Source organism: Acipenser ruthenus, chromosome 1 (assembly GCF_902713425.1).
Source record: "Acipenser ruthenus chromosome 1, fAciRut3.2 maternal haplotype, whole genome shotgun sequence".
NCBI classification, from domain to species: domain Eukaryota; kingdom Metazoa; phylum Chordata; class Actinopteri; order Acipenseriformes; family Acipenseridae; genus Acipenser; species Acipenser ruthenus.
The window spans coordinates 20,259,619-20,285,632 of NC_081189.1; the positions used below are offsets into that span (position 1 = coordinate 20,259,619).

The 26,014-nt window shown below is 38.0% G+C and overlaps 1 protein-coding gene across 4 annotated transcripts in view; it reads left to right on the forward strand.

Moving 5' to 3' along the window:
* LOC117409328 (talin-1) overlaps window positions 1-21,046 on the forward strand; it is a 97,320-nt gene extending 76,274 nt beyond the window's left edge. For all 4 annotated transcript variants that reach the window (XM_059020135.1, XM_059020227.1, XM_059020181.1 and 1 more), the window contains 14 exons: window positions 83-229; window positions 524-690; window positions 1,221-1,404; window positions 7,378-7,503; window positions 8,272-8,388; window positions 8,677-8,862; window positions 9,331-9,438; window positions 11,496-11,601; window positions 12,592-12,716; window positions 13,066-13,191; window positions 13,306-13,368; window positions 13,710-13,892; window positions 19,284-19,409; window positions 19,736-21,046. In XM_059020135.1, the coding sequence (XP_058876118.1) occupies window positions 83-229; window positions 524-690; window positions 1,221-1,404; window positions 7,378-7,503; window positions 8,272-8,388; window positions 8,677-8,862; window positions 9,331-9,438; window positions 11,496-11,601; window positions 12,592-12,716; window positions 13,066-13,191; window positions 13,306-13,368; window positions 13,710-13,892; window positions 19,284-19,409; window positions 19,736-19,867 (1,896 nt within the window). In that variant the 3' untranslated portion in view covers window positions 19,868-21,046. The remainder of the gene's footprint in view (window positions 1-82; window positions 230-523; window positions 691-1,220; window positions 1,405-7,377; window positions 7,504-8,271; window positions 8,389-8,676; window positions 8,863-9,330; window positions 9,439-11,495; window positions 11,602-12,591; window positions 12,717-13,065; window positions 13,192-13,305; window positions 13,369-13,709; window positions 13,893-19,283; window positions 19,410-19,735) is intronic.
* The last annotated feature ends 4,968 nt before the right edge of the window (window positions 21,047-26,014 follow it).

Here is a 26,014-nt window from a genome sequence, read left to right on the forward strand (position 1 = left end):
TCAGCTCATGTTGTTTGAATGTGTATAACAATCTCCAGAAAAATTTTGTAAACTTTCATGTTTGTGTTTGCTGTTTAAACAGATTGGTTCCCACATTAAGAACCGGGTGCAGGAGCTGGGTCACGGGTGTGCCACCCTGGTTACCAAGGCCGGGGCTCTGCAGTGCAGCCCTAATGATGCCTTTACCAAGAAGGAGCTCATTGAGTCTGCACGCAAGGTCTCCGAAAAGGTAGGCCTTCTATTTTATTTTTTTATTTTTTCCATTTAAAGGTATTTTGAAATATTGGATTGTGGGGGTAGATTAGACTGTCATATAGAGCTGCAAGTAAATGTACACTCAGTTTTCCCTAGTAACATCTACTTTGAGATTGGAGGACCTCCTGATTTAGCCACAAGTGCTTTCCCTGACTGCACCTTCATAACTGTTTAATATTAAGCTCCCTCAGACATTGGTAAATAAACAATTGGACATTTTAACGAAAGCACATTTGTTTTAACATTTCTCTTTTTTTCTGTTTGCTAGGTGTCTCATGTATTGGCAGCTCTGCAGGCTGGTAACCGTGGTACCCAAGCCTGCATCACCGCTGGCAGTGCGGTGGCTGGCATCATCGCTGACCTGGATACCACAATCATGTTCGCAACAGCTGGCACCCTCAACCGAGAGAACGCTGAGACATTCGCTGATCACAGGTAAACACTAAGACATAATCAGCTTGAATGAAGGTACTGTTTAGCTGTTCAGAACTTCATGCGAATCATACAGAAACTCCACAATTCTGAACTTGATTCAAAACAGATATTGATTGCATCAAGCCTCTAAAATGTAGCATCCTGCCAGCATTAATGACCTGCATTTACCTGGGATGGTCTGTAGAAAGTTATAAATCACTATTCCATATATTAATAAGTGACCTCCCTGCCTCAACCTTCTTTTTATCACTTAATTCTTCTAATGGAGCTCTGCTTTTGTTTTATCCAGTGGGCTGACTGGTTCAACTGGTGGGAAACTAGAACAATTTCTCCCTTGGATTTTAATAAATAACCCGATCTCCTCCATGCTTCCAATGACACCTCGTTTTAAAATGCTAACCTCATGCTCTTAACCATCCAATTCAAGGATGCTTGTTTTTAGTACTTTGAAGAGATACTTTAGGTGTACTAAATATTTCAGTGATTTGCTTTTGATATCTCTGCCTCTTTCTATCACTCCCTCTGTGTAGGGAGAACATCTTGAAGACTGCCAAAGCTCTGGTGGAAGACACTAAGCTGTTGGTATCTGGGGCTGGGGCAAGCCAGGAAAAGCTGGCCCAGGCAGCTCAGTCATCAGTCAACACAATCACCAAGCTGTCTGAGGTAGTGAAGCTGGGAGCAGCCAGCTTGGGAGCTGAGGATCCAGAGACACAGGTAACAGAGATTTTATATATATAAAACATATAATATATATAATATATTTATTTTATATATATATATATATATATATAATATTGTTTATGGAATAGCCTGTGAAAAATGTGATGAAATCAAATATGTTGGAGAGACTGGAACCACTTTTATATAAAAGAATTCAGAACCACCTTTCATTAATTAGAAATAAAAAAATGAATGAACCAATAGTACAGCACTTCACCAGTCAAGGACATGACATAAATGATGTAAAGTTTGTAGTATTAGAACAACTAAAATTAGACATTGCAACATATAGAAGAATAAAAGAAAGTAAATGGATAAATAGACTGAACACGATTATGCCAGCGGAACTCAACAGGAAAGAATGAACTAATTAACTTCAATAAATATATAACATTTAAATAAATAAACAAAGTTCATTCAAAAGTTGTGCATGCTGATGGGCTGGGGAGGCCAAATCAAGACTGATCCTCAGAGCCAGCATTGCATGATATAATAAAAATATAAGTTAATATAAAGTAATGTTAATTAGAATTAATACAGATTCAAAGATAGAAGTAAAAATGATGTCACAATATACAGAACACCATTACATCATGTAAGAATAAATCATGGATTTGAATGTAAACAATAACAAGTAGTTGTCATGCCGTCAGAAACCTATAAATACCTCCAATGTTTTGATTCAAACAGAGGCTCCCTTGATAAAGATATGTACAACATATCGAAACGTTGGGCAGCTGGTTCTTTGAGCTAATATATATATATATATATATATATATATATAATATAATGGCTTGGAAAAATAACCACCTCTGATTTGGTTAAACAGCATCACGTGACCGTGCGCATATTTAGCGTATAGCATGGCTTGCATACTAATGAGCCGCTTCATACTGAATAAATCGCTACGCACCACTACATTCTAAATTCCATGACAAAACTGCCATTTTATTTGTTATTAGTTACAAAACCACAGCCAAAAATGAGTGGCATTTGACCTATTTCCTTTAATATATTTGGGGATGAAACTACATAACTGGTACAACACCAACTTTCTAAGTGAAGACAGCAGTCCATCTGAAAAAAATTTATAAATAAGTGCACCAGCAAGAGTAGACACATAACAGTAGATGAGGAACAGCTCAGTGACATGGAAGAAAACAAAGATTGAAAAAAAACACACAAAAGGAAACTACAGCGTGGGCTGGTTAATGTACTTAAAGAAAAAAATATGGACATTTAATTTTATGAAAATACGTCTTAAAAAAATCTCAGCAATTTAAGGGAATTTTATACCAGTGCAAGAAATTCAACTGGGGACCAGTATTCAGTCTCCAGTTTCATAACGCTGAGCTGGACTAAATACATATTTTAATAGTGGTAGTTTTAATGTCTCTGCTGACAGCGAGTTTAAAACCAGCAATAATGTGCCCCTGTCAGTCAGGAAAACTCTTAGAAAAGCAGGTAAAGACAAGGCCAGACACCACCCCCCGAATTACCGGCCTGGATTTGATGTGTCTGCGGGAAATGGAGGCACTGTCCCCTGACACCGCGGTTGGATTGGTGCGTAAAGTCTGGTTCGATCGTCAATTTAATCTGTCACGACTTGGACGCGACGATGTCCAACAACTAACAAAAACATATTTTGAGATCCAAAAGGATGAAAACGTACTAGAATATGTGTGCCTCGCATATAACGAGTTCACAAACTCACTTCAAGATCCGACTTCAATCACCATCGCAGCTGCTCTCCTTACTTCCTTGGTGTCATTTGAAGCTCCGCCATCATCACAGCTTATGCCCAGTCCTCTATTTTCTATTGAGATGGCACTTTCAATGCAGAAATTCACAATAAACGAACATTAATAAGCGAACAATGAATTAAATTAAATTAAATTTCAGACTATATTACACTACAGGTGTATACACAATAAGTGTTTCTGATTTTGTCTTAATTTTAATTGTGTTAATTATTTTTATTATTTTTCTTCCCACAGTATAAACGGTATAAACCACTTCGGGCCGTGTGGTTCCGATGATATATATACCACCCCCGTCGTGGTTTATACCTTTTTTTATATATATATATATATATATATATATATATATATATATATATATATATATATATATATATATATAGTGAACAAAAAAAAATGGAAACACCAATGTAAAGTCACTTAATAGGGCGTTGGGCCGCTATGGTATCCCGCTCTGTGGGGTTCTCGGCAGACCAGTTTTTGATGAAACTGGCTGCTCGCGCCCTAGGTTGAAATTAGCAGTCAATTGATCTGCAGTTGCTCGCCTGTTGTGCCTTGCACTTCGAATTAATCCACAGATATCACAATTCTGGAGTATGCGCTTCCGCCCACTGTTGCCCTTTGCTGATGATGTCTTTCCCTCGGAGTTCCATGCCGACATCACCTTAGACACTGTTGCTCGTGAAACATCAGCAAGTTGAGCTGTCTTGGTCACTGAAGCTCCTGCTAAATGTGCCCCAACAATCCCCCCTCTTTCAAAGTCACTGAGGTCTCCTCTTGCAGCCATGATAGCCATGATTATAGGCAACCAGGCCTGTCCAGCTTTTTTATACATGACCCTGAACATGCTGGGATGTTATTTGCTTAATTAACGCATGAGCCACACCTGTGTGGAAGCCCTTGCTTTCAATATACTTGTACCTCATTTACCCAGGTGTTTCCATTTTTTGTACACACACATATCTATCTATCTATCTATCTATCTATCTATCTATCTATCTATCTATCCTCTATATATATATATATATATATATATATATATATATATATATATATTTATAGATACATACACACACACACAACGGGGTTTCAAATTAAGTTATATTTATTGATGCTGTTTTCAGTTGATAATATTTTCTTGTGAAATATACAGTAACTACAGAAATGCCTTTTATCCCCTTTTCCGTACATGACAAAAATAACCACATCCTCATTTATTTTTCTCTGTTCTATATTTGTTATGAAAAAGGAACCACTACTCACTGCAGCTGGAGTTTCTGTCAGTCAGGATGTGGGTATAGTTTGTGTTTGGAAACAAATGGAACTTGTGAAGACATTTTATAGCATCAGTGAGTGTGTGTGTGTGCGTGCGTGCATATGCTTCATACTTTGACAAGACTGGGATGAAAAAAGACGCTTCGTAGGGTCAGGTTCATAAAACATAAAAGCTGAGACTATGCACAATTTAATCTGTAGTAGACTGAGCAAGATAGGCATTTTATCTAATGCTTTATCCAATTCTGCCAGCAGTGGGAGACATTTTCTAGCTCTCCATTCTTCAACGATATGAATATGCTGGAGATTTGTATGGCCATTGGCCCATTAGCAGTGAATGGAGATGCAGCAATTTCATCTACACTGTTATCAGAATTATTGCAGAGGATACTGTATGTCAGTCTGGATTCTAACAGTTATTTAATGTTTGTTGTATTCATTTTGTTTTTGCCTACTTGCTTTACCATCCATTACAAAAATATGATGTACTTTTTGCTCAACTTTATTTGTGTTTTGTGGTCTATTCATACTTTTGTTTTCTCTTGCCAATCATGCGTTGGTCCCTCACACAGTAAAATAACATGGATCTAAAACCTTAGAATTCTTTTAAAGAAAAATATGTTGGAAATATTGAAAAAAAAAAAACACAACAAGAATTGTGGTAATCATGAAAAGAAAATCCATTATAACTTTTAAAATATAGAAACATAACAAATAAATAGATAGATTTACTGTCTAAAGAGGGTGCATGACACTATCATATATATATATATGTACCATGCAATGACTTCCTAATCTAGGGACTTGCTGTAAATTCATTAAGGAGATGATTCACAGAAATAATGATACCAAATGCTGTAGTGTGTGCCGAGCAATAGGTTAATTTTGAATCCAGAAAATGTATTTCCAGAATTACTTTTAAGCCAAGAAGCTGCCCACAGTCTTAAGTATTGTGTGATCTGTATTGTGACGCTTTGTAACTGTAATGGTTTAAATGTACAGTATGCATATCCTTTAAGAAGACAAGCGTTTTTAAGGGATTCATTTGTTCGAACCAGCTTATTCCAAAGTTGCAAATATACAAAACAGTCAGTGTTATGAGGTGCAGGTGCAGAAAGGAGTGTTTGAAGCCCATGAAATGCCAGGGTACTTTTTGTGAAACCTTTCCAGGCGACTTATGAACCAAAATTAAATTTAAATTTAAAAATATCGGTTTCAGGTGGTAACTAGTGTATGAGACATGTGGTTGTCTTTATTCATTCTTGTTTTTTGGCAGTGGTATCTGATTAAAATTAAAAAGCTGTTTTCAATTGTATTTGCTTATTAAAAATGATCATTTATTATGATTTTAATTGTAATTTTTTTTTTTTACTACCAACATGAAAACTAACTTGACGAATCATGAAAGCTTTCCAAACCCTGCATTTTCATGTTTTCATGGACTTTAGGCACGTTTTGCTTGTTTTTGCCTGCTACTGCAGCATTGTGATGTCTCATCTGCTTGAATTCTCCATTATGGATATATTATCAACATTCCAATGAAATCAAAATACAAAGCTGCTAAGTGCTTCCATGTAATATAAAGCCCACCGCACACAGCCTGACTCAAGCCGTCCTGACTCATCTCATCTCATCTCAACTGGCCGTACAGAGCGAATCGTATCAGTGTGCGTGCCCTTAAAACCAAGATTATGCAGATTTGTCGGGATGTCTTCAGATTTGAAGATTGAACATGTTGAATCTTTTTCAGACGCAGTTTCGTTCAGATATGATCAGTCTGTCTGTGTGCAGCGGTTGCCGACCAAGACTGACTGAGACCGATTAGTCGTCATAAGGGTGTCAACCAATGGTGAAGCAGGTTTAAGTGACGTAGCTTGTCATGTAACTTGTCATACAAGATGGCGGAATATTGACAGCTTTAGTTCCACAGGTAGTGTCCTGAATTCAAACATATCAGATATGTGTACATTTGAATAGGTTTTTTTAAGTGTTTACTAATCAAAGGTAAATTATCAATTTACCTTTTTATTATCAATCTACTGGCAGCCTATATTTTCTTACTGCGCTAAAACAGAAGTAACCGGTGTGTCGATCTAAGCCCCTAGATCCACACGCTGAGAAAAAAACAACACCAAAGTCAAATAAAAAATCAACAGGTTGGATTTTATTTACCACAGGCTAAAGTGTAGTAGACAAGCTATACAAAAAGTCAAACACTGCCTGAAACGTTTGCACGGTGTAAATGGTCAATTAATTAATAGGCTAAGCACTTCTTTTGGTTGCCTGGCGGCGCTGTCTCTGCCGTCTAATCAGCATACGATGCCATGCATAATATGAGGGTCGCTATGTTGAACTAAGTTAATACAAAAATGTGTACAGGACAGTATTAATTACATTTGCATACATAGTAATCACCAGGATCTAGTTGTGGTCAGTAATTCAGTCTTAGCAGTGTGCGACACCCAGTCGGGAAAAACTCAATTGTGACGTCAAACCAAAACTGAGCACAACTGATCGCAAAATCTGTGTATACTCAGATGAGATGAGTCGGGATGGCTTGAGTCGGGCTGTGTGCGGAGGGCTTAAAGGGTGTTGTACCAGTGTAAAAAGCAGTGTAAATGAAGCATTGTTCTGGAAAAGACCCTGTCCCATTATTTAGGGAGAGGAAGAACCCTAATTTAGGGTGGAATAGCGGCAAAAGTGTGGTATGATATTTCCAATAAGGGCTGGATTAAATTAGAATTATGTTGCTTCATAAAAATATTAACCAGAAATTAATAAATGAATAAACGATAGAGCATGACAAAATGAAATGGCAGGTTTTAAAAAGGTAGTATTGTATTTTAGCCACAAGGTGTCAGTAAACCCTAACAGTGCAGTTCACCAATCTGTCCTTCACTTCAGTGATGTATTGTCTGTGCTCTCCTGGTAGGTCGTCCTGATCAACGCAGTGAAGGATGTGGCCAAGGCGCTTGGAGATCTCATCAGTGCCACAAAGGGAGCCTCGGGGAAGCCTCATGATGATCCTGCTATGTTTCAGCTCAAGAACTCTGCCAAGGTAAATACAGAGAACCATACGTATGGCCTCTGCACAAATGGAGGGATGAAAAAAAAAAAAAATTAAAAGAACATCTATTTAAAACAAATATGTGGTAAAACAAACATTTGTATTGGTTTGATATTGATCCTCGTTTGTATTGGTTTGATATTGGTCCTCATTTGTATTGGTTTGATATTGGTCCTCGTTTGACCTGTGAAGTCCTTCTTGAAGAAACCTAGAACTATTCACGCATCAGAGAAGAAAAAATAGAAAAATACTCAATACAATTATATACCCCCAATAGATGGTGCATATCTCTGGGAACAGGCGTTATAGTGGAGGCACTATGTGGGTGTACCTCAGTTTTATAGTTTTACATACATCTGGAGAGCTGCTTATCCATTTGTAATGAAACGTGCCAAAGACATTCTATTGAGAGTGTATGAATCTCTGGGTATATGGATGTATGTGTAAGTCAGCATGTACAGTTTGTATGTCACAATTTCTTTTTTTTTAAATGCATGTGCAGAAAGTCCTGTGGTTTTATATTTTTTTTGTTCTCTCTCTCTCTCTCTCTCTCTCTCTCATATATTCATATATATATATATATATATATATATATATATATATATATATATATATATATAATATTATAACCATGCGACTGCTTTTTGCTGTATTAATTTATTCCTACTGATTGTCTTGCTGAAATTTAGTTTGGGAAAGTTATCAAAACCTGCAGATATGTAGAGCTAGGCTTGTTTATCCATTGACCTCTCCTCTTAGGTGATGGTGACCAACGTGACTTCGCTCCTGAAGACTGTCAAGGCTGTGGAAGATGAAGCAACCAAAGGAACCAGAGCCCTGGAGGCCACCATTGAGCACATTAAGCAGGAGCTGGCTGTGAGTCCCACTTTTACATTGTTCAAGTGTGTGGAAGTATTTCCCTTCTTCAAAGGCTTTGGGGAAACTAGAAGATGGGCCATGTTAGCTGCAAAGGGTATGTTTGTGAAATTGCAGTCTGCAACCTTCTAATCGAGGGTTAAAACCAAATTGCTTTTGTATTGCGTGCATAACATGAAAATATCATAAAATAGCAAATCATTATTACTCATTTACTTGATGTAGGAGGTGGAAGACGGATGGTGTTGCATTGTACAATTTCAAAGCATATGTTTGTTTTCTCTACAGGTATTCAACAGCAAAGAGCCACCACCTAAGACTGCGACACCTGAAGATTTTATCCGCACGACCAAAGGCATCACCATGGCGACTGCAAAGGCAGTGGCTGCTGGGAATTCGTGCCGTCAGGAAGACGTCATCGCTACGGCTAACCTGAGTCGCAAAGCCATTGCTGAGATGCTGAACTCCTGCAAGGTGAGGGAATAAAATAAAATGTGTACGTGCTGTGCAATTTGAGTGCTTTTAATAAGAGATTAAGAACAGGCATTTTAAGGAGGATTTTATTGAGATTAGAAACTGATAAAAGTACATTTAATTTTTTTTTAATGTTGCCCTTGCAAATGTTTCTCATAGTAAAAGCATAGCAAGGTGTAATGAAGCATAGTGGAAGCATGGTAAGCATTGTAAAGCACAGTGAGGTATAGTAAAACACATTAAAAAGCACATCAAACCAGGATAAACCATAGTAAATGCTTAGTATAACCATGGGAAAAGTGCAAAATCACTGTGCAAAAATACTGTGGGAAACTTTTCTAAGGGTGGTTTACATGATAACCATGTTTAAAACTGGTTAAATAAAGCAATAGTTTGGGCCAACCCATTTGCAATCTCAATCTAAGTCTGAATGAAAATAAAAGCGATATAACTCTCTTGTTTATGCAGCAAGCTGCGTATCACCCTGAGGTGAATAAAGATGTGCAAACCAGAGCGCTCCGATATGGAAAGGAGTGTGCCGTCGGGTACCTGGGACTCCTGGAGCATGTGCTGGTGGTGAGTACCTGCTCGCAGCAACGTCCATGTCTTGATGACTGACAACATATACGCAAGCGCTGCATTGGAGCCCTTTCTTTAATTCTGAGGGTATTTTTTATTACCTGAGCAAAGCAAATTCATTCATTTTTTCTAATGTAGGTTTAAACCAACACTCCACCCCACATGGTAAATACTTTTTCTTAAGATGTTTCTCTTGTCATTACATTAAACTTAGTTGAATCCATACTCATTTTTTTCTTGCAATGCATTGTACTTCGGATCCACAGCCATAATGCTTTTACTGGGAGCTCTGAAAATAGATGAACTATGTAACCTTGTTGAAATGGTGTGAGGGATTTATAACACCCAGGATTAGCTTGTAGCATGAGGCACTGTTTTAGCATGATGTAGGTTTTCAAAGTTCCAAAGACTATGTTCTAAATTATACAAGATACAGAGCAACTAGAAGCCTGGTGTCAAAAGGGACAAAGTATTTATCTACATTTTAAATTGTTGGAATGTGTCAGACTTCTGATCTATGCATAAAGATATGCATTACATATAAATGTGGAAGTCTCTCTGTGGGGGTGTGATATAAAAGTAGACTTATGCTCCCGAGTGGCACATCCAGTAAATGCGTTCCGCGTGGATTGCAGGATGCGCCCTATAGCTTGGAGATCGCAGGTTCGAAACCAGGCTATGTCATTGCCGACCGTGACCGGGAGTTCCCAGGGGGCGGTGCACAGTTGTCCGAGCACCACGCGGATAGGGAGGGCTTAGGTAGGCAGGGCAATCCACAGTTCACCACGCACCAGCGACCCCTGTGGCTGATAGGGCGCCTGCAGGTCTGCAGTGGAGCAGGTGAACCGGGATTAATAATAACACAATTGGTGATTCCAGATTGGGGATAAAAATGGGGTAAAATCATTGGCACTAAATAGTAAAAAAAAAAAAAAACTTATAAACTGACTAAGAAGTAAATGATCTCATTTTATTTGTTTTACATACTGTTGCTACCGTACTTTTCTAATTTTTTAATATTATCGAGTTTTTTTGTGTGGAAATACTAGAAGTGAATGAGGGTTAATTTGCCTTTTATTTAATTTATTTAACTTTCTAATTTAATAATTGATTTGTATTTATTTTATTTATGTGTTGTTTTTTTTTATTCTTTTTGTTTTTCAATGTGATAGCCGGTGAGTAGAAAAAACAGCAATGTTGTAAGTTTCCTGGTCATTGGCATGAGAATTTTGGATCTGCAGTGTCTTTCAAAATGGTCCATAGCGTAGTTTTAGCACATAGTTTTGTGTTCCGTTTTTTAGGTCCCCTTTTTAAAGTAGCTGATTCAGCACTGTATGTAATCTGTTAAATTATATTCCCACATACAGTACATTCCTCATGCATGACAGTAGTCCATTCAGTAGCAGCAGAATACCAATCATGTAGATAACCACGAAAACCTATCGTGCCCAAATTTTTATTCCCCCCCCCCCCCCCACAGTATGATTTCAGAATATTGTTTAAACTTAACTTTATATATATATATATATATATACATACATATATACACATTTAAAGTTAAGCTTGGTTTTTGCTTTGTTTTGAACAGATTAGGAACTAGTGAAATGCTACGTGTGAGCATGTGGTGTTTAATGCATGTACATTCTTGGAGTGTGCATAGGGTCAATGTAGTTTCAGGTTTTGTGTGGTTGAGGGAGGATTACATGTACATTATCTACCAGAAGGCTTTATTATATATGTTAGCATATGGTTACATATGGGAATATCTGTTGGTTTTGAATGTGTTTTTTTTTTTTTTTTATAAGAAAACAAAATTGTATACAAAAAATATATTTTTTTTATTCATGGTTTTGATATTGAAATGCTTTCAGTATATCGGAGGGGTTGTGAAAGTTGTATTTACTGTAGTTCCATATCTTGCATGTTTTTCAGAAGCATATATTAAATGTTTTGACCATTTAACATCTCTTGTCTGGCTCGGTTACTTTGGAAAGAGCTACATTATGATGATATTATTGCTGCCTGCATGAATAATCAACCTGTTTTTCTGTCAGATTATTCAAAAGCCGTCCCATGACCTGAAACAGCAGCTGGCCTTGTACTCGAAGCGAGTGGCCGGCTCTGTCACAGAGCTCATCCAGGCAGCAGAGGCCATGAAAGGTAAACCTGTACAGGCTCCGCAGTAGCTGCCTTTTTACCTCTTATTTTTAGTTGTCGCCATCTTGTTCTGTGCTGATCTAGAGCCAAATTATAACTGAATATTGTTGACTGCTTGATCTGGAGGAATAGGTTAGTTTGGATGCACTAGACTGGGGTGAGGATGAGTGTTGATTTCCACATACTATATGTTCAGCCCTAGACACCACCTTTGTGAAACTGAATGTGCATGAATTTTTAATTTTAATTTATTTAATTTTTAATTAATTGTAAACTTACACACACATACAGCCCCAGTATATATGTATATATCATTTTAACAAGTTGGAGGGGAAACTGGATGCAAAGATGTCTGAGTCATTATAGGATACATCTATTAAAGTAATTTTAGCTTAACAAAATAGTTCCATAAAGTCTGACATGCACATCAATTCATTATATAGGTCTCAAGTGTGCAGTTTTGAAAGAAACACTAGTATTTTCAACTATATATGTCTGGTACCTCTCTAGCTTAAATAAATCTCTGTTTGCAAGCCATGCTTTTAGATTGTCTTGCACTTCCCAAGTCATTTCACCTGGAGAGTGAAATTGTCCCCATCTTTCCTGTCAATATCCAATCAGCTGCTTCTTCTGTTGACTGACATGCTTTCAGCCAGTAATATGCTTGACCCAGAAGACACTACTGTGTTAAAATTACCCAGGAAGTGCAAATGCATACTTTAACCTAAAGTAGTACTGTACCAGCTATCCTGTTTTAAAATGAAAACACAAATCTACTAATAATGTATTTCTTTCAAAACTGCACATTTGAGACCTGTTTAGCAGATGGAACTACATAACGGGCAAGATTTATGAAATTATTTTGTAAGCTACAATTACTTTTAAGGATCAGTGAGGTTAAAATCTGTTCTGTAACGTTATTGTGCCATGAATATTTGTTTCCTTGATGAAATTCCTTTATGTTTTCTGTTTCTGCCTTTTTTTCCTCTGCAGGCACAGAATGGGTTGATCCTGAAGACCCGACCGTTATTGCTGAGAATGAACTTCTGGGAGCTGCTGCTGCTATTGAGGCTGCAGCCAAGAAATTGGAGCAGCTCAAACCTCGAGCTAAGCCCAAGGTACAGGAACACCTGCTTTTATATGCCCTTTACTGAACTACCAAATCAGGGGGGGTTATGAAGCACTACTTTGAAGTTTGAGTACAAGACAGGGTCATCTGTGTTCATGAAATCACATATAAACACATGTTGTTGATATCATAATTCCCTTTGCTTTATTACTGTGCGAGTGTAAAAAAAAACTGAAGTAAAATAAAAGAACATGTCACAAGTGTACATTTTTATATTTAAACAATAATTGGAATTAAACTTTAAATGTACTTTTACGTAAGTTTTATATGATGAACATGAAAGGAAACAGTACTGTAGAGAATCAAATATGTATTTATTTATATTTTATTTTTGACAGGAAGCAGACGAGAGCCTGAACTTCGAGGAACAGATTTTGGAAGCTGCCAAATCCATCGCTGCGGCAACCAGTGCTTTGGTGAAAGCTGCCTCTGCAGCACAGAGAGAGCTGGTGGCACAAGGAAAAGTAAGCCAGCCCTGAACACTTGGAATGAAAACCTCATCATTGATTACAATGACCGTATGGTGGTTTGTCCTTGATGCTGTGCTTAAGTTAAATTCCTGTCGTCTTCTTTTCAAGGTGGGCGCTAGTCCAGCCAATGCTGTGGATGATGGGCAGTGGTCTCAGGGTCTTATTTCAGCTGTGAGTATCTCCATGAAATGTTTTTTCTAGCATGTTTTATTTGTGCTAGTTGACATATTCAAAATAATTGCTGTTAATTGAACATTTGATGGTTGTTTGGTATTTGTAAAGGCAAGAGCCTTTTAAGATGGTGCCTACAGTATAACATAACAGCATCCGTCCCTTCTGCATGATCATAAAGGGCAGAAAGGATTTCATAGAAGCCTAGCAACTTAGTGTAACGGGGTGATTGGGACATTAAACTAAACTGAACAAATATGAATATGCTTGAACTGTGCAGGTTTAATGTGATGTTCTTCTGACAAAGGCTGACCCAGCATTACATCATCTTTCTTCTTCAGGCCCGAATGGTTGCCGCGGCTACCAGCAACCTTTGCGAGGCAGCTAACTCGGCCGTGCAGGGCCACGCTAGCGAGGAAAAACTCATCTCATCTGCCAAGCAGGTGGCAGCGTCCACAGCTCAGCTCCTGGTGGCCTGTAAGGTGAAGGCTGACCAGGACTCCCAGACCATGAAGAGGCTTCAGGTAAAGAGTGTCTTCCTTACATGCCCAGTTAGTTATACACGATCACTCAGATCACAGATGAAATCCGCTCTGAGCTGCTCAGGAGGAGTGGAACTGAGCATGCCGTAGCGAGGGTTCTTACACTGAGCTGCTCAGGAGGAGTGGAACTGAGCATGCCGTATCGTGGGTTCTTTCACTGAGCTGCTCAGGAGGAGTGGAACTGAGCATGCCGTAGTGTGGGTTCTTTCACTGAGCTGCTCAGGAGGAGTGGAACTGAGCATGCCGTAGCGTGGGTTCTTTCACTGAGCTGCTCAGGAGGAGTGGAACTGAGCATGCCGTAGTGTGGGTTCTTTCACTGAGCTGCTCAGGAGGAGTGGAACTGAGCATGCCGTAGCGTGGGTTCTTTCACTGAGCTGCTCCGAGCAGCTTCGTTACTTAACGCACACAGTACCTTTTCCTTAATTTTCAATCTACTAATTATCTGATTTGGAAATCATTTCGTACGTCAGTGTCCAATAATTCCACAGGAACCAAGTGTTTTATTTTTGTGTGTGTGTGTTTATACATACATACATACATACATACATACATACATACATACACACAGTTGTAGTCAAGATTTTACATACCTCAATGAAAATGTACAATTTCTAGAAATTTCTTGAATTTGCATTTTTGGAGTTTTGCAAAAAATGCTGAAATAAATAATTGTAGTCTATTTCTTGTAATTTTTTTTCTTCATCCACAAAAGCAAGACTTTTGCTAAAAAGATTTTTCCTATAATTGTATATATAAATAATTAATTTAATTAGTGGTGCAATCAGCAACCTAATTTCGTATTTGATTATGGTATCGGCATTTATCAAAGATAATCGATGCATTGACTAAAAATACTGCTGTGCATAATAGTTAAACAAAAAGGCACAACGTACATTCAAATCAGAACACTTCCGATTAAAAAAAAGAAATAAAGGACTTGAATTTAACAACTAAAAAGAATATGCGATCGCTGTAGATAGTTTTATGTGTCTATCTGTCGTTCCAGATAAGCTGCTGGGTGTTTTTACAGATTGAAAAAAATCTGAATTACGCATGATATTTAAATTGAGCGTGTAATGAATGCGCACAGCAATTTTTCTGCACAGCTCGCGTTCGCATGTTATCAAGCTTCTTCTACTTTGTTGGTTCCTGGCATCTCAGTGGTCAATTTGTCAATGTACTGCATGCGGTAACTACAGAATGAATGGAATGAATCAATCAGTATTTATTTTATGTAGTGCCTTTCATAGTGGACCACCATCACAAAGCACTTTACAAGATAGTGAGGAACAATGCATAATACATTAAATACAGTGACTAGTACATTAAATACAACATTAAAAAACAATGCAAATAAATTAAATATAGGCATAATACATTAAATAAAAGGCTAGGATGTGAATTCTAAACATTGTGGATGCGTGTGTCAAGCAGAATCCTACAAATAAGATGGAGTGAAAAACCTGAAATAGCAATTTAGACAACAGCTAATAACAGATACCAGGCTTGGAGAGCATTAGAAAGCAAGAGAGAACAATGGGTCTTGATAGGTGATTTGAAGCGAGCGACTGTGGGAGCTGCATGCACTAAAGCTGGGAGAGAGTTCCAGAGAGTCGGGGCCATGAAGCTAAAAGAGCGCTTTCTGAGTGTGGTGCACTTTTGCTTGGGCATAACCAGCAGGCCTGAGTCAGAGGACCTCAGCTTATGTGCAGGGACATAGCAGGTCAGCAGGTTGGAGAGATACTCTGGACCAGTGTCATGGAGGGCCTTATAGGCAAGCAGGAGAATTTTGGAAGGTATCCTGAACTTAACAGGTAGCCAGTGCAGTTGGAAAAGACAGGGGGTAATGTGATCATGTTTTTTACATCTGGTAAGGATCCTAGCAGCGGCATTTTGAACCAGCTGCAGTCTGTTTATGGCGCGTGACGGAAAACCATTGTAGAGAGAGTTGCAGTAGTTGTGAGAGTTGTGCAGCTGCTGGGACTGCTTGTATCCTGCCTGGGAATTGCCAGAAACATGTGACCAGTAAGTCCAGGTTTTCATTAAATGTTTTAGTAAAAATAAAACCTACAGCATTCAGAGCTGTTTTCTGTTTTCCAAATAAAATGTAATTTTTTTTGACGTGAACTGCTGTTCTGCTGAACACAAGATGTCACACTGTTATAGTTTTGATTGGTTCTACACATTATTATTATTATTATTATTATTATTATTATTATTATTATTATTATTATTATTATTATTATTATTTATTTCTTAGCAGACGCCCTTATCCAGGGCGACTTACAATCGAAAGCAAATACATTTCCAGTATCACAGTAGAACCTCCTGGCTACGCACTGCTAATGTATGGAAAATAACTGTGCATTGGAACAATGTGTAATTCTGTACCTACATGTTCCGTGGAGGATGCAGTATTTTCAATGCTAGCAAGTTTGGCAGGGGCTGCATTTCTAATATGTGTGAATGTGTCCAAATAATGAATTGTTCTAAGGCTTGTGCTTAATTTGAAGTGGTTCCTAACCGGTATTATAACTACCCATCCAATCACATTGCTTTACTTGACCTTGTTTCATGCCTACATAAAGTACAAGGTTAAGTAGCATCCAAAAATAGGGCTTCAAGGGAGGGAAATGTGAGTTTTGAGTTTCTAGTGTTTCATATTGACATCCCTGTGAGTACAGCTGTCCCTGCTGGATTAGAGTGAGCCCTATATTTAGGGTAGGTTGTAGTGACCCTTTTATCTGTGAAACTGTTTAATTTATTCCATTCATGCAGTAGACGGCAGCAACAGGCTTCTGGAGCTAAAAACTACAGTCTTGAATATACACTTTGTTATGATTAGAGGAGTAAACATGAAAGCAATTTTTTTTTGTATCTTAAAGGAATAATTTATTCACCCCACTGCAGCGCCGGGAGGGTTCTGCTTAAAAAAAAAAAAAAAAGTTCATAATTCCATCAGGTCATTCTCTATAGTTAGCATTCATGTAAACTGCAAGATATTTGGTATATGTCACACAGTTTGTATATCTCAGTGAAAGGGTTTGTAGTTAATGCAGCAAATAAAGTTTGTTAATAACATTTTTGCTTTGTTTAAAGAAGGGTTTGTTTTGTGATACAGTGAGTCCTGAATTAACTCATCACCAAAGGAAGCGAACATTGGTGGCTGCTTAATAAACGGCCCCTTTTGTTTCAGGCCTTTACTGGCTGGTAAAGTCAGGTCACTGGTGGTACAGTACAGGGCTCCTGAGTTTGAATTTGTGAAATAAATGATATGCCAGTTGGAGGGAAAAAAAGGTCCTACCTAACTGTGCATTACAGAAAAGTATTAAACGAATGTACCAGAATGTACCAATGCATTAATACAATATAATGTTTGTTGCACTAGTAAGTAGTTTTGTATCGGACGATTTTGGAAACCCCTTGATTTTGGGGGTTATGGGTAATCCAAACACACAAATGTGTTTCAAAGTGCTGTGCTTGCCTTAGTCTGATATTATGATGACTTAACCAAGAGATCACACATTGATGGAATTGTCATGCTGTCTCTTAAGTCCCATATTTAACATGTTTTGCAAGGTTAGCATTGCTCAATACATTGTCAGGTAAACTTACCTCTGCCATGGTTTGTCAGATTGTGCCCGTCTGTGTGTGATATCCAAACAACGAGGAAGCATATGATAGCGTATGTGTAAGTTTTGATATTAAAATGCTAGCGATGCAGTGTTATCTTTTAACCTACTTTTTAAATAGAAATGTGTCCCACACTCAACACTGCTGTCATTTGAACTAATCCCTCACCCCATCAGCTGTGACTCAAACCAAGTGCCAGCAGCTGCTAACTTCAAATTTATATTAACCTGCCAAGTGATTCAAATTCTCTGCCTCTGCATTCCATTGAAATCTTAAACCTAGATACTAAACTGTAGATGAAGCTACAGATTAAATACAGTATCTTTTTTTTTTTCACCTCCAGTTATCTTTTGTAAAAGAATGTTCTTGTGAGAAGATGGTTCATAATTAGAAGTTATTTAAGTAAGCTGTTCCTCCCACATTGATACCTGCCACATCTCAAGGGCAGTGGGACAGACTGCAGTGCAATCACTTGTGGGATTGAACTGTCAGGTGTTCAGAAGAGGCTGACAGGTGGATGAGAAGGACAAGGGCATATGGCTTAGATAGAGCTCCTTAACTGGATATATTTCCATTAATACTGAAAGTTTAAATTATCTGCAAACCAAGATGAATATTCAGTTAGATCCCTATGGTATTGCCTTATGACCTTTGTGAGTTATTTAAAGTTAATGTTGTATTAATAAGTAAAATTCTGTGCATGACAGCAGGCTTGAATAGTCTTCAAAGTGTATCGAACTTCAAAACATTGAAATAGTTCCCAAGCTTTGTGTGTAGGGCCCACTGTGTGGTGTAGTCAGGTACCAGCAGAGCTCCGGCATTTAAGCATGTGCTGATAACGCCCAACTCTAAATAACAGCAGTGAAGTCCTTCCAGCTCTCGCTTTGTAACCGCACGGCCCTCTCTCGATTTTTAAAACCCACAAAAGGCAATAAACACACAGAATCTAAAACTCTCTGCCAAACAGGCCTCAAAGATTAATTGTGTTTGTGTTTTTTGCTAATGAATCATGGGTGAGCCAGTTTCTCCAGCCTACCTTACCATTTAAAGCGGTGCTGGAGGGCACAGAAACTTCTGTTTTGGTTCGCTCTCTGGCTTGGCATGGAGCTGCATTCCCTTTGCAGAGGACTGGATTAACTAATGATGTATGATAAAAACAAAACGGAAATAAAAACAAAAATGAAATAAAATAAAAAAAACTCTTGGATATATATTGGCCACTGTGCTGCTCCCGTGGAAAATCAGACAACAGACCAATGAAACCTGGCAGGTTGAGAACTCCTCTTTTGTTAACAAATGACATGTACGACATGCAAAATTAAGCAATATAACCCTGAATGGAGACTTGTGTGTTACATTACCGTCTGGTACTGACTTGGGAAAGGTAAGAGCTACCATCCAGACAAGTTCGACTGCCAAGATAACGCCCGTTAATCACGGTTTTAATGTTAGTTATTTTAAGCATTTTATTTATTTTCATTGTTTTGCTTTGCTTCCATTTTGCTTTTTTAAAGCTAGATGTTCCATCTGAAAGTTCTACAGTCGACTACATTGTGATAGTGCCCTGCAACAGAGCTGTCTGATTGGTGGATGAAAGTTCTGTGGTTTCTAATCTTTATTAACTCATTCCTTTGCAGTTGTCCAGTCTAGAAAACAATCCAGTTCTAAGCTATGCAGCCGTATGAATTTACAGTGCTTCCTCTACGTTGATTAACTGAATCGATCTTTTTTGCTATTCAGGCTGCTGGGAATGCTGTGAAGAGAGCTTCTGATAACCTGGTGAAGGCGGCACAGAAAGCAGCATTCGATGCACATGACGATGAAGCTGTGGTGGTGAAGAGCAAGATGGTCGGCGGGATTGCTCAGGTGGGTGGAGCCTGATAGTAATTGACGTTTCTTATATCGACTGGAGAGCAATAGAGTCAAGAAGCATTGCTGTCAATCCCTATGTATGTACACTTGATAAACAAATCTCTGCAAGATAGGATACGTGGATTTCCTCTCCCAAATGTTTTTGTGTAGATCCCTAGGAAGTACAAATGTTTGTCGATTTTAACATTGAGAAGCGCCAGAGCAATTTGAAATGGAAATATCAAGGGCTATCATGCCGAGGTGCTCCAGAACTACGGACAGCTTTGTAATACCTGTCTTAAGTGCTGGAATTAAAACGTACACCTGCCTTTCTTTTCCAGATTATTGCAGCCCAGGAAGAGATGCTGCGGAAGGAGAGGGAGCTGGATGAAGCTCGGAAGAAGCTGGCAACGATCAGGCAACAGCAGTACAAGTTCCTGCCCACTGAGCTTCGGGAGGATGAACAAAACTAACAACCTGCACCATCCGGATATATTTATATATTTAAAGAATATACAATCTTCTTCAGTCCCCATGGGCTGTGAAACAAAAAAAATAGAAAATCATCAGTACATTTGGACTGTAGCAGGGTCTATGAACAGATTGATTGCTTTAAAATAGGTCAACATTAAGAGAGATGTCTATTTTTACATTTAGTTGAAAGTTGTTAGGTAAAACATTGTGAATTTTTTTTTTTTGCATTGCAGATTTACACCCGTGCATCTGTTAACCTTGATAATGCAAATGATTTTTGATTTCTTGTTTATTCTGTTAAAAAAAATTATGCAATTTAACTGGCTTTACTGAACCATTTAAGTCATTCTACTCCTTAGATTAATCAAACATGTTATTGATCGTGTTTCTTCTTTGTTTGCATGTGCTATTTTAGTGGCACTGGCTTTCATTTTTTTTTTTTTATAATACAGTGCACTTGTTTGCTTGTAAAGCTTTTATTGTACTATAACTAATATATTTTTAACGGATGCAACACATACAGGTTTTTAGCTTACACTTTTCCATGGCTGAATTATTAGTCTGCCACGCTGTGCAAGATGTGTTGCCTGTGGCTTCACCTGCTGGACCAAAAGAGCATTGCAGCTCTTAAATTAGGTAACAGATAAAGAACGAATGAAAAAGTGCTGGCCAGAAAAATAAAATTGTTACATGCTCTGTATTTTGTAATTATGGAGTCATTATATTATATATGTGTAAGTATCCCAAAGAAGTCAGAGGTCAAATGGCTTTGGGATGGCCAGGAAGTTTATCTCGGCCAGCCCTTATCCTAGTGGCTCTAACAAACTTGGTGAGTGTTAGAATGCAATGCTGCAGGGCTACGGTTCTTTTATACATAAATTAATAAACTAAACTTATACATATCATTATAAAAACTATGAAAAACGGTGTGCTATTAAAGTAACCACATCCATAAAATTCATATCTAAATATTGTCATGAAACTTTTGTAGTGTTTTTTCTTAATATAAAGTGCCTGGAATTGGATGCACTTGCTTTTGTCAGTTCTGGGCCTTAATGTGAGAATGTGCTTTTGAGAAACGATCATACAATAGAAAAGGTTACATTTTTCATTTTATGTACCGAACAATGTTTTAAAAAAATAAATAATAATAATAATAATAAATCTTTGTATCAACACTGGGGCTTTTGTCGGTAGATTTTTTCTGTACTCTTCACCAACATATTAAGATATACATACTGTATTCCACATTTAAGCTTTTTAGTTTGGGAACCTTAGAAAAACAGTCCATATTTTAAGGATTTTATTTTTTTGTATGTATTGAACAAGAACAAGTTTTGACTTTGAAACATGAGTCCTAAAGTTGAGGGAACTCAAAGCCACTTTTTCAGGAACAGTGGCTTGAACCCTGGTTCCAGGAGACTGGGAGACCTAGTTTGAGGCAACTTTGCTGTATCAAACCCCAAGTCTCCTCTGGTGTGCCATGCAGTGGCCTGTAACCTAGTCTCCTGAAACCAAGTTCCAAGCCTTCATGGTCCCTCAACTTAACAGTGTGTAGGAGGAAGATTGTAATGTCAACCTGTTGTGTGTCATGCTTTTGTCATGCGCATTCAAAGATGTATTAGTTTCAGCACCTTTTGCCAATTTTGTATTACAGGTAATTCTGTTTTAAATTCTAAACTTTAGCAGAGAAACCTGTGTTTGTAATCCTGTTCACAATTATTCTTGCTCATAAAAAAACAAACCCAAATTAGTCCCTTTGCCTCTCACCCTGCCCTCCTCAAAAAAACAGCTTGAGCTTGAGGTTTGCCTACTTTGCTAATGCTGCCGGTATATTTAGTATATATTTAGTATATTTTTCAGCCTCAGTGTTTTGTTTCTTCAACATATCAATTCATCGAAAAAGTGCCTGCATATGTATTTTTAAAAAAGATTCTTTATGTAATTAACTTTTGTCAGTCGTTAAGTGCACTTATCAATATTTTTAACTTAATTAAGATCACATAACTCATCTGCCTTTTGTTCTTGCAGATCTATTATATTTTGTATTCTTCTGTTGGCAATTTTGTGAGATGCAACAGGCTTGTTGAAATATAAAGAGCCAGCATTAAATTGGTCCATTTTTTTTGTAGTCTTGCCTCTGTTTATTTCATTATCCTACATGCTGTGTTGTTGCCTGTTTTTTTTTTTGTTTTTTTTATTTGTTTTCATGTCACCTTTTTAAATTTTATTTTGATAAGCTTATTAATGTTAAGGGATACCAATTTTTTTTTTCCCCCCAATTAAAATTTATGGACAGTTTTTGTGTGTTTATTTGAAAGTATTAATGTTCAATAAAGCTGGTTTTCACAAAGGGCTCTTAGCATTTTGTTTATTGCCATGTAATTCAAGTGTTTATTTATTTATTTTTTTTTTTTTGGAATCTGCAATTATTTTTCTTATTTTCTCCCCAATTTGAAATGTCCAATTATTTTTTTATTTCAACCCGGCTCACCACTGCCACCCCTGCGCTGACTTGGGAGAGACAAAGACGGACACGTGTCCTCCGAAACGTGCGCCGTCTGCTTCTTTTCAATCTGCGGGCCCGCCGTGCAGCCGCCTCAGAGCTACAGCGTCGGAGGACTATGCAGCTCTGGGTAGCTTACAGGCAGGCCTGCAGGCGCCCGGCCAGTCTACAGGGGTCGCTGGTGCGCGGTGAGCTGAGGACACCCTGGCCGACCTAAGCCCTCCCCACCTGAGCGACGCTCAGCCAATTGTGCGCCGCCCCCTGGGAACTCCTGTCCACGGTTGGCAGTGGAATAGCCTGGACCAGAATCCGCGACCGCCAGGCTATAGGGCGCATCCTGCACTCTACGCAGAGTGTCTTTACCGGATGCGCCACTCGGGAACCCTCCCACGTTTTTGAACCCTGTGTTTTACCTTGGTAGGACAAATCAAACCATTAGAGTACTGATCCTGACCTACTATAAAGAAATTACTAAACAAAGAACTTAAACCCCTGCTCTGCTCATAACACTGGCCTGTGGTACTACTTCAAGTGCACTACTGTACAGCAGTTAAAATAAAGCCATGTAGTGTTAAAGGTAACTAATCAATCTACAAAGGAGACACAGCTGCTTTGTTGCAGTGTTATGTGTAAGCACGATAAGACAGTTGGGAGCGACTGTGTTCATGTCTTTTGACAAGTGTTGACAACTACATGCTTCAAATGTTTCATGCTTCTCGAAAACCCATTTCAAGCATTTTGAATGCACCTGTTCATGTTTTTTTTTGTTTTGAATTTTTATATATATATATATATATATATATATATATATATATATATATATATATAATCTGCAAAAGTGTAATAACTACTATATAATTTTTTCCACAAGCTTTCTTTTGTCAGAGTAGAGAGTAACCATGTCAACGCAGCAGTGTGGAGTAGTGGTTAGGGCTCTGGACTCTTGACCGGAGGGTTGTGGGTTCAGTCCCCAGTGGGGGACACTGCTGCTGTACCCTTGAGCAAGGTACTTTACCTAGATTGCTCCAGTAAAAACCCAACTGTATAAATGGGTAATTGTATGTAAAAATAATGTGATATCTGTATAATGTGAAATAATGTAATATCTTGTAACAATTGTAAGTCGCCCTGGATAAGGGCGTCTGCTAAGAAATAAATAATAATAATAATAATAACGCATACAGAAAGGTTAATAGCACACACTTGGATTTAAACGTACTATATTAATACTCTCAGAAAACAGCTGACTCTGTCAGTAACATGGATACACCATGTTGTGATGTACTGTAATAACACTTCTGACTGGCCTTGCTTCTGGTTTAAAATATGAATGCACTTCAAACACTTTTTAAAATAATGAAAATAATACTATGAACTATGCAAGGTTAATATAAGGTGACTTGGCTTGGGCTACAAGCAAAAATTCTGTAGCTTATCTCTACCCATTGCCACGTGATGAAATTTGGTACTGGCACTTAACAAGCTTAGGGGAATACAGTAATACAATACAAATTGCCTATAGGGGGTGCTATTATGCACATCACAAGGTACTTTAACTATGGGCTGTTTTGTAGCTCTGTTTGAAAGTCCACCTCAAATAATTTAGCATTGTATCACCTGTTGATGTTAACATATTTAATTAATAGTAAATATATGCCCTATAGGCATTTCCTCATTGTGGCTTGCCAGTGCCAAAATGAATCTCTGCTGTGTGCTAGATCAGCCACACAGCAAGCGTGGATCTACCTGAAGCGACTTCATGCCACTTTATGTATACCGAGCATCAAAAGAAACTTACGACTAAAGCATTTATTTTCTTTTTAATCACTCAATCATTCATCCTTGACCATGACTGAAGCATATGCGCTTAATCACCTAATTAGTGAGACAGTTGATTGGACACTGGATATGGAGTGATTTCAGCTGTTGAATTGCACGCTTGAATAAAAGCAATAAAGAAAATCACAGAAAAAAAAAAACAATATGCCATGTCTGTCAAGAGAGCAGCGCCTTCGTGCAATCGGCATGTTGGAGGCTGGACAAGGGCACAGTACTGTGGCTCGCCATCTTGGGTGCTCACAGCCAGCAATTTATTATTATTATTATTATTATTATTTATTTCTTAGCAGATGCCCTTATCCAGGGCGACTTACAATCGTAAGCAAATACATTTCTAGTGTTACAATACAAGTAATACAATAAGAGCAAGAAATACAATAACTTTTGTTCAAGCAAAGTACAAGTGTGACAAACCACAATTCAATAATACAGCAGATAATAGTGATAGTTACATCAAACCTGGCGAGACTGTATAACCAGACACAACTCTGTTAATGACAGGCCACGAACTGGGAGACCAAGAGTCACAACACCTGCCCAAGATCGACAGACCATTTTGCAGCATCTTCGTGATGTCAATTGTTAATCAGCACAACAATAAGTCACTGCACCTGCTGTAAAACAGAGTTTGTCATTTTTTTTATAACATCTGGTGAATTTTATCTAAATATAAGTAATAAGTTTCTTTTGATGGTCAAATATAAGTGATATGTTTCTTTTGATGCTCAGATATAAGTGATATATTTCCTTTGATGCTCCTATAAGTGATATGTTTCTTTTGATGCTCAAATATAAAGTGATAAGTTTCTTTTGATGCTCAGATATAAGTGATACGTTTCTTTTGATGCTCAAATATAAGTGATAAGTTTCTTTTGATGCTCAGATATAAGTGATAAGTTTATTTTGATGCTCAGTATATAACGCTCATTATTGACATAACCTCTAGACATGGTTCTTGTTCAGTATAGGCACAGGCAGGTCATAGATCATGAGAATGGGCCTATCGGAATGCACAGTATGCAGTTGTCAAAGTGCACATGGCAGCAGCTGTTTGTGAGCTGCGGGGACGAATTCACAAAGCACTCCTGACACTCAGCAAGCTGCAAGCAAAATGCCAAACTCTCTTCTTTTCTACTTGTTTCACAAAAAAAAAAAAAAAACATTTGAAGAAAGACCAGTGTATTTTATGTTCTAGAAATCAGACCAGCCTGTCTAAATGATAAAATAACAGGAAAAGTTTTATTTTCTTCTATGTAATGTAAAATTTGTAAAATTGTCTTGTGACCAGCAATAGTTGAGAATTACAACGGGGCTGGTGTTTTCTTATTGAATACCAAGCTGGTAAGGAATTCTAGCACAGGTTTACAGTAAAGGGTGTAGAAGGGTATTTGACTTTTTTTCCCCCCAAACCAGCAATAAAACTTTACATCCACGTGACCAGTTCAAAACCATCACATAGGGCTGGATAGACTAGTGCTTCCTGTATTTCCAACAAGGAATTGCTGTTGTCTGCTTTTGTCACTTCTTATGTTCTTTGGAAAACTGTGAAACAATCAAGAATGCTAGTTAACAACCCGTAAAAAATAACTGAGAAATACTAGTACTGTAAATACGAAACAGTGTGTTGGATTTGAATTACAGATACATTACAATGGATAACCCACCTCTCCCCATGCCCAGTGTATGGGATGTTCTGACACCCTCCCTGCAGAGATATATTTAGGACTAAAGTTCCATTCCATTGAGAGCAGAACATTAAAAGAAATCGGAGCCTCCCAAAGATGGACAAAATTCCTCACCG